At 48.7% G+C, this 12,424-nt stretch overlaps 1 protein-coding gene across 3 annotated transcripts in view; it reads right to left on the reverse strand.

The window, feature by feature from the left end:
* The window catches only part of LOC137439036 (phosphatase and actin regulator 1), a 246,685-nt gene that overhangs the window by 59,650 nt on the left and 174,611 nt on the right, over positions 1-12,424 (reverse strand). For all 3 annotated transcript variants that reach the window (XM_068134636.2, XM_068134633.2, XM_068134631.2), the window contains one exon: positions 2,704-2,847. In XM_068134636.2, coding sequence (XP_067990737.1) covers positions 2,704-2,847 — 144 coding nt within the window. The remainder of the gene's footprint in view (positions 1-2,703; positions 2,848-12,424) is intronic.

Raw genomic sequence — 12,424 nt, forward strand, 5'->3', positions numbered from 1 at the left:
GGGGGAGGAGCTGCCGACTCCTGGGTGTGCCCGCCCATCGTCATCAAGGGCGGAGCCAGAGGGCCGTGCCGACCAATCAGGGCCGAGGCAAGCTCACTGATGGGCGTGTCCTGGACACCAGCGGCTTGATTGCCTGAGGCGCTATATAGAGCGCGCGCGAAAGCCTGGAAGTTGTTGTTGGACTAAGCAAGAGAGGACTGAGTTGGACTAAGAGTTGGACTAAGCAAGAGAGGAAGTTGTTGGACTGGGTTGGACTAAGAAAGAGAGAGGAGAGAAGGGGCGAAGCGAAGCAAAGAGAGAAAGAGTCCTGGAGTTTGTGAGAGAGGGAGAGAGAACCCGTCATGCCCAAACCCAGGTGCTGATATATATATATATACACACATACACATCGTGGGAGCTGGAGCCACGTTGCATTTTGGAGGGAGTGGAGAGAGAGGCAGGACTGGCCGCACGAATTTCCTCACATTTGTGGCGCAGTGAGGAGGAACTTCGCACCATCTTGTGCGTTTCCCGTGCGGGCGGCTGCGGGCCACATCGGACTGCCGATGTTATTCAATGACTTAGTCGAGACCAGAGCTGAGTGCCGGCAAATGAAAGGGGGGATTTTCTTTTTATTTGCTTTAATCATTCCCCTGTCTGTTTTTGTGTCTGAGTGGAGAGGTCTCAAGTTAGGATATTACTTTATACCTCACCATTCATTTTATCGTATTGCTTTGATTTTCATGAAACCATTATTTGTTGTCTTTCATTTGTTGCGTTGTTGATTTTCCTTGTCTCGTTTCTGTGTTTGTGGGATAGAGGAATAAATCCCATGGCCTTCTTTCATGTAGGTAAGAACTTTGATCCTGCCATCAAGGCGTGGGGTCCAGCTGACACCAATTTTGATTAGAGTGACACACCACATACTCACACTCCTTTTGTAATTCACTCCAAAAAACAAAACCTGTATATTTTAGCAATTAAATCGTAGTACGTATCTGAATTTGTTCAGGAACTCATAGGATGGATTGTTCATGAATATTCATGAGTCGTCAAACATGATGTAGCAATCGGAAACAGTTCCCATTCTCCCCTGCCTGTTCAGGCTCGAGTAACCCAAGGCAGTCCCTTTCGTCTGGTCCTCTTCTTCATCTTCATCAACGATATTTCTGATTTTCTGGAGGTCCTACTTTATCTCTTTGCAGATCACAACCACTCTCTGCTGCCTCCTCTCTCCCACCCACAACCCCAAACCCAGGTTTCTGTGGTCTTCTAGTATGGTGAAAACCCCAAAATCCAGACTCACTGCTCAAATCAACTTTACGTATTCTTTCCTCCTTTCTCTCATTTGTGGAACCAACTTCCTCTATCAGTTCAATCTCACTCTTCCCTCCAAGGCTTCAAGATTGCTTTTCACCACTTCCTTAGGTCATCCCCCATCCATACTCATGATCTTTTATACCTTCATTAATTCTCCTGCCCACAAATGTATTTCCACGGGAGGGAGGGGGCAGAGTAAGGAAAAGGGAGTGGGTGCAAGACCAGAGAGAGGAAGTGGAACGCAGAGACCACCGTCCAGTCCACTATGCGAGAGTAACAGTCCGAGAGACTCAGCTCCTCTGACGGAGTTGCAAGTTTTTCATTCTATCACAGCTTTATTCATTCTATCCTTGCTCCATCATGTCTTTGTCAATTGGCCCTATGATCTGTCAAAAATAATTATTATTAATAAAAATCCCAAAAGAACCACTTCAATTGAGTATCGATCTACGATGGAATGGGATGATGACCGTTTCCTTCGTATCAAACAACGAAGGTGATGTGGTCCTTGATGACAGTGAGTTGTCGTTTTGTGCTGATTAAATGCTGGGTTACGATGCAATTTAGCAAAAGGATTGGGAAGGAAAAGGACTTTATGGACATACATTTCGTATTTTTTTTGTCCTGCATCTGGATTTCACTTTTATAGTTATTCTGCAGCAGAGAATATAACCACAAGTATTCAAATGAAATTAAAGCTGATCTTCAAAGCATGATCGAGGAACAAACAAGGCCTGTTGAATAAAGCGGGGATGCGAAACAAGGGAATAGTGCCAAAAAAAAAAAAAAATAAACAGTCTGTGCGGACAAGGCCATGAAAAGATTTTTCCAATCATCAGACACACAGCTTACTGAAGAACTCAGATGTGAGAAACCAGAGGAGAAGGGTGCCAAAACAGGCAGTTGTTCAGGCAAGGAAAGAACAAAACGATTGAAGAGGATGCACAAGTACAATTTTTTTTTTTTTGTATACAGGATCGAGGTTCGTGTAAGATCTAACATTAATCACAAAAAAGACAAACTGACACATAAAACATAAGATAAAGGGAGCGGGAGACAAGATGGGGAGAGAGAGGGAAGCACACAAGTACAACATTTGAGAGCAGGGACATCGGGAGATCTGTGGGAGGGAGAGGGCTTGGGGGGAGGAGGCGTGGGAAGGTGGGTGGGGGATGGATAATACTCAATTTGTGATTCAATCTCGATGAGCACAGACATAGGAAGGCGCGCCAAACACAGCACGAGCAATGTTACTTTGCTTGGGAAAGGAAGGCCAAGCACTGCGAGACAAAGCACCATCATTAAATGTAAAACCGAGGCCTTGAAGCAAACCATGCCTGAACACGAAAAAAATTCCTCAAGCACAAGAGATAAACACTTTGCAACAGAGTAATTTCTCCCTACCCATGACCTCCGAGTGCCCTTCAGCCGGCGAGAGGCAGGAACCGGTGGATGAAACGTCATCTCCTTCGGGTTGTATGACCTCGTCACCGACCGTATGGCCATTCTCCAGCGATCCTTCCGAGCCCTTCCCTTCACTTCCATCATCTGCCAAAAGACAAAACACGTTTTGGGTACTCATTTCCACCTCCAAAAAAGTGTGAGCCACTCGACATCATAGCTTAGCAACCAGACAGCCATTTTGTCACGAATTCAATAAAATAACGAAAAGTAAATTCCTCTCGGATGAATGAAGAATGCAAAGAAATAGCGCACGAGGAAACGTGTGCTGCAAACAACTCGTGTAAGGGTTGCGGACCAAAAACAAATGAATGGCACAAATCTTTCAACCTTGATCTACTATTTCAACGTTTATCATGGGATGTTTGATACACACAAGCAGGCAAAATAGCGAGATCCTTACTTATTCATTAGCTGGGGGGTCATCGGGTATTTGTTGTTGAAACAATCTCATTGGCCCGTCAATGTTTTCCCCACTGAGGTTATGATCATTATATCCACACACAATTATCCAGCCATCTCCAGAGGATCAAGCAAGCAGGGTTAACCGCCAAACGCAACACAATAATAAACACGACTAAAGTGCCTCGATATCCGAAAGGCCTTTTGTGGATGTGCAATACAGTTTGGCTCCCAAACTGCTGATTAGACAGCCCAGCACACGCAGCCACACTGTACCGGCACCTGTGCACTGTCCTCCATTATGAGCACATGCAGGCAGCTCTGCACAAGCATCCACCTTGCAGAAGGCCCCTAAGCCATTGCAATTACCCACTTAGTGGTTATTATCGACACCGACACCTCGGCCATACAAACCCCTTGCGGTGCTGATGAGACGGGGAGATGTCAGATGTGAAGTTATTAGCTAACAAAATTACATATATACCTTTAATATATACATATGAATACATGTAATATATACATACATATAATATATATATATATAAATATACATATTATATATATATATATATATATATACAGTATATATATATATATATATTTTTATATATATATATATATATATATATATATATATATATATATATATATATATATATATATATATATATATATATATATATATATATATATATATATATATATATATATATATATTATTTTTTTATAAACAGGAATCAAATTCCTGCGAGGGGCTAAGTGTGAAAAAATTCTGATAATGCGGGCCTCGAACCATGGACCTCCGTTGATAAGGCGTCAACAGCCCCTCGCTATATATATATATAATATATATACATATAAATATTGTCACAAATTTGGGTTTTTTTTTTTTGTTTTTTGTTTTGTTTTGTATACTGAATCGAGGCTCGTGAAAGAGCTAACATTTACTTCACAAACAAATCAACCAGACAAACAAAACACACAAAAAGCGGGAGCGGAAAACAAGATGGGGAGAGAAGGTGAAGCACACAAACACAACATTTGAGAGCAGGGAGATGTGTGGAAGGGAGAGGGCTTGGGGGGAGGAGGCATGGGAAGGGGGGGGGGTGTTGGGAGAAGTATAAAACACAAGGACACCAATGACTTCCAGGACAGAAGTTGGTATTTCAAAAAAGTGGAATTGGGGTGAAATTAGCGGGGGTAGAAAAGATCAAGGTTTTGGATGGGGGAAGATAAGAGATGGTGGTGAACAGCTGTTTTAAAGACCTGGAGGGTGGAGTGGGATTGAAGAGAGTGAGGAAGTTTGTTCCAGAGGCGGGAGAAAAGAGGAATGAAGGAGTGAAGGTGAGCAGAGAGCCTTGGTTTTGGCAGTTTGACCATAAGAGGGTTGCAGGCAGATCTTGTGCGACCTGTACGAATATTTGCGGGACAGAGCCCAGAGAGAGCTGGGGGGGCAAGGCCAGAGAGGAGTCGGTAGAAGATGGAAAGACCACCAACCTGCCTGCGGTGAGTGAGTGAGAGGCCCTTGGAGTTAGCTTCATCGCGGGAGATTCCAATGATTCTGAATGCTTTGGTTTCAACAGCGTGAAGACGAGCTAGGTGTGAGGCAGGAGCACCAGCCCAGAGGGGAGAGCAGTATTCCATTGAGCTGCGGATGAAAGCCTTGTATGTGGTGAGGAGCTCAGGTGTGCCAAGGAAGGACTTCGCACGACGGAGGATGCCCAGTCGGCGACTGGCTTTGGAGGCCAGATTTGAAATGTGGTTTTCCCAGGAAAGATCATGGCAGATAGAGAGACCCAAAAGCTTGAGTGACAGAACCTCTTGGAGAGGATTATTCAGAAAGTGGATGGGAGGGTTGTCCAGTCGGTCTTTTCGGAGAGACATCGTAAGAGTGTGAGATTTGTCAGGATTGAAAGACATGTTCCACTTGTTTGCCCAGTCTGTGATTTTGTCCAGGTCTGCAGAGAGTGAGGAGGCAGCAGACTGCCGATCTGAGGGATGAAGAATGGAGCGACAGAGAGTAGAGTCATCAGCAAAGAGATACAGAGGATTTTCAAGAGAGTCAGAGAGATCATTGATGAAGACCAGAAAAAGCACAGGGCCTAGAACACTGCCTTGTGGAACTCCAGCCTGAACAGGAAGAGGAGACGAGAGAAACCCATTCAGGGCCACACGTTGACTACGACTAGAGAGGAAGTCCGCCAGCCATGCGTGGAGATTTCCATGGATACCAAAAGAGGAGAGTTTGGTGAGCAGAGCGGGGTGCCAGACCGTATCGAAGGCACGTGATATGTCAAGGAAGACTGCTCTAATTTCCTGTTTGGCATTGAGGACCTCCATCCATTGTTGAGAAAGCAGAAGCAGCATGTCCAGAGTAGAGTGTCCAGGTCTGAAACCAAATTGATGATCAGAGATCAAGCCATTGGAGAAGAGGAAAGATTTCATATCTGAAGCAATGATGGATTCCATGACTTTGCTGATAATTGGGAGAAGGCTGATTGTTCTGTAGTTGCTGGGATCTGTTTTTGCACCTTTTTTGTGCAAAGCGGTGATGTTGGCAGATTTCCAAGCAGATGGAAGATGACCTTGAGCAAAAGAGAGGGTGAAGAGAACAGAGAGAGGGAGTGAAAGAGCGGAAGAACAGGATTTTAGGACCCGTGGGCTGATGCCGTCAGGTCCAGTTGCAGAATCCGAGTCGAGGGTTGACAGAAACTTTTCCACCTTGTCAGGAGGAAAGGACACAGAGTCCAGGAGCAGCTGGGTACGACTGGGTACGGTGGGTACAGAGAGGGATGGGTTTGGGACACAAGATTTAGAGGCAAACACAGAGTTGAGGCATTCAGCTTTTTCACGTGCGGAGTCAGCCGTGTGGCCATTTGAGGTGAGGGAGGGGATGGTGGGGGAACAAACACCAGAAACAGATTTGACCAGATGCCACCAGGATTTGGAAGAGGGAGACAGATAAGAGAGTTCGGTCCTGAGAACGGAGAGATATTGTTTCCTGGCTCTCCTGAGGGTGGACACACACTTGTTTCGGGCTTTGTGAAAGGAAATGAGATTTCCTTCCGTTGGATTTGCTTTCCAGGAGACGAAAGCAAGTTGTTTCTGGGCAATAGCCTCACCACAAGATTCCGTGTACCATGGACGGGAGGAAGGGTATGACAACAGAAGACGAGATGGGATAAATCTGTGCATGAGAGAGAGCAGTTTGCTTTGGAAGAATTCCCAGGAAGAATTTATGTCAGAGGCAGTAGAGATGGGAGACCAGTCCAGATGATTGATGGCTGCTTGAAGACCGTGCCAGTTGGCCTGAGTGAAATGCCAGACTCGTCGACGCTGAGGAGGCTCTCTGAGAATGGTCAGAGAGATGTCCACTTTAACAAGCACATGATCAGAAGAGCCGATTGGAGCAGAAGAAGAGCAGCAGACATTTTCAGGGAAGTTAGTCATAACCAAGTCCAGAAGAGAAGATGCTCCGTTGACTGAAATCCGGGTCGGGAAATTGACAGATTGTGTCAGTCCCAGTGAGTCACAGAAGTCCTTTGCTGAAGAACCATGGCTGGTGAGAGAGGTACCCACACCCAGCCAACTGGCATGGTGACAGTTGAAATCACCACATATGAGGAAGAGAGAGTTGGGATGGGTAGATAGAAGTTGTTCCATATTCTCAGACAGCGAGATGTAGATGGAGTCATCACTGTTTGGTGGACGGTACAACACACATATGAACAAACGGTGGGAGCGAAGGGGAAGCCATAGCCAAAGGTATTCCTGGGGGTGAGGTGGAGAGAGGGCAGTGCAGGGCGAGTGAGGAAGAGAGTTTTTATAAAGATAGCAACCCCACCTCCAGGACGAGGCTCAGGTCTATCATACCGGAGTAGGGAGTAACCTGGGAGAGATACCAAGGAATCAGAGACATCATGAAGGAGGAAAGTTTCTGTTAAGCAGATCACGTCTGGTTTGTCAGAAGCAACCTGTATGGAGAGATCAGACATGTTTGAGCGAAGGCCCCGGATGTTTGAGATCCATACTGTTAAGGAAGAGGAAGGGGGAGCATCGGATACAGAACAGGGGGGGGGGGGGGAGCGGTAGGGTAGGATGTGGAAGAGGAGGAAGAGGTAGGGAGAGCTGTTGAAGGTGTGTCAGAGATTACAGAATAGCTCGGAGAAAGGGAAGGATGGGGCAGACAAAAGGTTTGATGGTGATTGGGAGAGGCGCAGTGAGGTGTTATTTGACGAGGGGGAAGAGCGAGGCAGAAGGTTGAGGGAGATGAAGGTGAAAGTTGGAAGGGGGAAGAAGCGGGGAGGACGCTTTGAGGGGGAGGGGTGAGAGGGGAGTCTAGGAGGGGAGGAGCGAGGGAGAGTCTCAGAGGGGAGGGGTGTGGGGGGAGATTTGAAAGGAATGGGTGATTGGGAAGATTTGGAGGGGAGGGGCAAGGGGGAAGATTTGAAAGAGATGGGTGATGGGGATGATTTGGAGGGGATGGGCAAGGGGGTAGATTTAGAGGGGAGGGGTGATGGGAAATGGGATTTTGGGGTGATGGGATTTTGAAAAATGTACGATTAATGGGAAACGAACATTTATTGCAAAATGAGTTTCTTGAGACATTAGAGCCAGGTAGATGTATAGAGCCAGGTAGATCTGAATAGGTATCATGCTTGGTCTGTCGTGATAGGGAATCTACCTGTAATAAGTTCGATGTTAGCCCGGGTTGTCGGTATAAGCTGTATTGATGTCCCCGCTACGAGGGAGCAGGGCGTGCTAAATATTGCAGGGATTATGGATAAATACCTTTGTTCGTCGTCCCCTTTGTCATCAAACCTGTGTCCCTTATGGCAACACACTCATTTAAACATTTAGATAGATCCCTTAGTGCACACATTAAATTCCCCTCCCTTCCAATAAGACTGTGGAAGACAAGTAGGCAGCGGCCGCGTACAACACCGGCGCGGGCGTCAGACATCGAGCAAGGCTGGGAGCCACACCCAGGAGGACTGATTGGTCCACAGGAGTGACAGAGAACTGCCCCGTGATTGGAAGGAAGGGAAAGACTGGTGGTTGGCCACGAGGGTGGCGTGACATGGTGGCGGGAAGCACTTGGACAATGAGAAAGCACCAGCGCAAGGAGAAGATTCGAGAGGTCAAGAGACGAGGCGCTGATTGGGGGGGTCGAGAGGTCGAGAGACGAGGCGCATTACTGCGCCAGACCTGACGTCACACGCAAGGTGATAAAAGGACACGCTGGACGACATTTTGTCTCTTGGGTCTCTTGGCGCTCTTGGCTTCTTCTCGTCTTGGCCAGTTCCCTCTCTGTGCGTTCCTGGAGTTATTCGGACTCTCTCCGCGCTGAATTGGCTTCGTGTGGAGATCGCTAGCCCTGCGTTGGACCTTTGGTGCTGTTGGTTCGTCGTGGTGCTCGGTGCTTTTTGGTGCTTTCGGTGCTGCGAGCGGACGGGAACTTGGGTGCGACTGGCGAGGGGCTTGCAGCGAGGCGCTCGGTGAGGCCTGACGGCGCACGAACAGGCGCGCATCGAGGCCTGTTTCCCGCCGACATCAAAGCCGCGGGGGGCTTGCGCGCTTGGAGCCGACAATTCCTTGACGACTGACCTGCTTGCTGTACCCTGCCAAACCTTCCAGCCCTGTTGTCCCACCTGAACCATCTCCTCCAGCCATTCCTGCCTGCAATTCCCTATTCGTGTGAGTCTGTCTGTATTGTCCTGTGGGTTTAAGTAAGACTGTTTAAGGATTTGCACTGTGTCTTCTTCTTCTTCAGATTGCTTTCGTTCCTTCTCTTTCTCTGGTTTTGTATAGTTAATTAATAAATACCTGTTCCTTCTTATTCTTGGTTTCATTCTCGTCCAATCACTTTAGTGATTTCCCGATTGAGTACCTGTGGCGCGATTTCGGCAGAACCGCTTATAATATCGGGTTTAGTCCTTTGTTAACGGCCCGCGTCGCAGCTCGCTTCGCTCGGCGCAATCCATCTATCACGCTGCGGCCCGGGCGGGAGTATTTTCTCGCTTACCGGAAGGCGCTGGTACTTAGGTCATCGGAAGAATTGGCCTACTACCCTATTCAGCGCTGACCGGGAGTGACGTCATACCCCCAGGACCGGTCGGACAGCCAGCTTAACAAGACAAGGGGATTAATTAACCCCCCCCCCCCCCTTGCTAACGGGAGTGCCGTCCCCCGGATCCGTAACAATTGGTAGTCAGGAGTTGGGATCTGGAACCTGGGACTAAATTTATTTAGACCAAATTTTGGACACCAATTGTGCTATTGGCCGCAACAATTGGTGTCTGGGAGTGGGATTTGACCCGAAGTGCGCTTAACGCACTCGAAATTACGAGCGGCCGAAATTGTAGTAAGATCTAAATTAAATCGTGCCATGGATGATCAAGGCGGTCGGATGCCGGTGGGGGTAGAAGAAGAGGGTTTGGAGGTAACCCAGGACCCCAGGGAGGAATTGGGAGAGAGAGAGGAGGAGAGCAATACGAATGCGGTCGAGGGGATTTCAGGCGCACAAGATGGCGGCCTCACGCACGAGGTTAGATGCGCACAAGATGGCGCCTCGCACGTGGTGGCCGCGGTAGCCGCGCCTGCGGCGCAAGTGGGAGGGATAGACATGCAAGCTCTCATGGCGCAGCTGCAGGCAGTCATCCAAATGGAAATGGGAAACCAACTTGTGGGATTGAGGGCTGATAGTGAGCAATTGGGAGGCCAAATTGGAGCAATGAAGGACGAAGCAAGAGGTACCAGTGACCAAATTGGGAAGTTAGCTAGCAAATTGGAGGGTTTAGACAACAAATGTGAGGGATTAAATAGCAAATTGGGAGGAGTAGGAAACAAGTTAGGAAGCAAATTGGAGGGATTCGGAAGCAGATTAGGGGACAAACTGGGAGGCATAATTGGCCAAGCCAAATAAATTAATGAGGGATTGGCGAGGGGGCAAGCCACGTATGAGGAGAAGGAATTGGAGAGGGAGGTTAACCGCAGGTTGAGCGAGGAGGTCGCGGGGGTACGCGACGAGGTAAAGCGGGTTGAGAAGCGCGGGTTGAGAAGCGCGGGTTGAGCGAGGTGGAGCCAAGCACAGGTAACTGGACCGGGGTAGGAATCGCGACCCGGGGTATGGGGAAGCCGGCAACCGCTGAGGTAGAAGAGGGAATTTTAATAAAGCCAGCGGTCGTCAAGGTGAATAAAGAACAAGCAATAGTGGAAACTGGGCTTGTAGAGACGGCAGAATTAGAAAAGCACCAGCAGAAGGGAGAAGTGGATAATGTACAAAGTCTGAATTCACATCCTGATGCTGTACTTGCTAATCCTTATAAAGATTTGCAGGTGCACGTGGAGAGGAGGATCCCAAAGGTGAGTAAGGAGGTATATGGTGCTAAGAGGTTTTGCAGGAGGATGTTTGGCGCGAAAAAAAATTTCGCGCGCTTGGGATCCCAGCGTACCGCGGGCGTTTATGGGAGGTCCGTGGTGCGCTGTGTGAGAGAAAATGGCACACTTGCGAGGAAAAAGTGTGCGCCGAGGAGTGAGTGTGCTGCCGAGAGTGAGAGTGAATGCACGACAGAGTGTGGTGGTGAGAGTGACACGGAGAGCGAGTTGGTTGTGGCAAGTGAGAAACCATGCACACCTGGAATGGAAGAATGCACACCTGGGATGGTTGAGCGTGCGTGGGAATGTACACCTGAGTTGGTGGTGAAGCGCGTGATTGGGTGTGCAAAAGAGTGCACCCCCATGGTTTTCACAGAGGATGTGACCGAGGAGTGGGCGCGAGGAGGTGTGTTGATGAAGTGTGCAAACGACGAGTGCGTGCCAAGGTGTGCGGTGGACAGGTGTGTAACGAAGTCTGTGAGCGGAATGAGTGTACCTGGGTGGTGTGTAAGAGGAAGTACAATAACGAAGTGTATGGAGACACCTGGATGTGTGAGGAGGAAAAGGAACGAGTGGTGTGAGTATGTACGGAAAGCATCGACGTGGACCGGGGCAGCGCTTAGGCTCACGTTTAGCCGACGCGAGCACTCGGTGCGTGGTGCGCTTTGTTTGCTGCGAGGACCGGCCGGGACCGTAAGCGCGTCGCTCCTGTTCGGGGCGTCGTGCACGATTCGGGCCGGGCCCCGCACTGAATGGTCGGTGCCGCGTCAGAGCGGCGATCGGCACGATTCAGGGGGAGGGGGGCCAGGTCGGGCCTTCGCCCCCTGGCGGGGACGGGGTTCCGACCGGGCGAGCTTCGGTCGTCGGGCCGGAGACCGCAAGGCTCTGCGCCGCGATGGGCCGTGGAATCTAGGCCCGAGCATGCCGCCTCCCCAGAATCGTAAATGCCGGACGGAACCAACCTACAGTAGACCAAACCACCCGAATGCATTGCTCGGTTTTGCGAAACCGAGCTGTGAGAATGTAACGATGCGCCGAGGCTCAGATTAATGGACGATGGTAGGGATAGGGAATTTGATTGGCAAATTGGATTGGTAAATTAGATTGGCGAAGATGATTGGCAGTAAAGATTGGCAAAAAATTGGATGGGCAAAATTGATAGTGAGAGATGCCCGATGTGCAAGGATGGTAAATCCACCATCCCTCACATCTCCCGGGCACATGAGCATTAGTTATGGGGTTATGGCTGTACAAACCAAGCCAGGGAGGGTTTGGATAATTATTAGGGATCTAGAGAAATGACAATAGGTAACTGTAGAGTTAAGTAGCGACATGTACCTGTAGTAGGGGACGTAGAATAGGTTAGATGGATTATAATGACGAGGGAGCGCAATAGTATAAGGGGCGACTGGGAAGCGCGAGTTTCAGAAGGGGGGTAGTCAGCTCAGATGATGCAGTGTGTTTGTGGTGTGGTTTATTGAATGAGGAATTGGTATGAGAGTCTTGCTGGTGAGCATATTGAAATGAGGAATTGAGAGGCAATGCTCGGGAAAGATGTGTGTGTGAGCGTGGGAAAATCTGAGTGCCGGAGGCAATGGGTTGGAGAATTGAAAGTGTATTGAGCAGCGTATGGTGAAAAGTGCGATTGTGAGTTGTATTGAGCGAATGGTCCCAGAGGAAGGAGGGTGCAGGGAGCACCAGGTGTGACGGAACAGGTGTGACGGAACAGGTGTGCAGGTGAACAGGTGTGCAAGTGAACAGGTGTATGGAGAATGGTTGTGTGAAATAGCTAGTATGGAATGGAGTATGGAATGGATGGTGTGGAGTGAGTATGGTGGAAAACGTGGAGTGGAGTGGTTGGTGCGAAAGGAGTGGATGGGGAGGA

This window comes from Myxine glutinosa, chromosome 13, assembly GCF_964187855.1.
Source record: "Myxine glutinosa chromosome 13, kmMyxGlut1.1, whole genome shotgun sequence".
Taxonomy (NCBI): Eukaryota; Metazoa; Chordata; class Myxini; order Myxiniformes; family Myxinidae; genus Myxine; species Myxine glutinosa.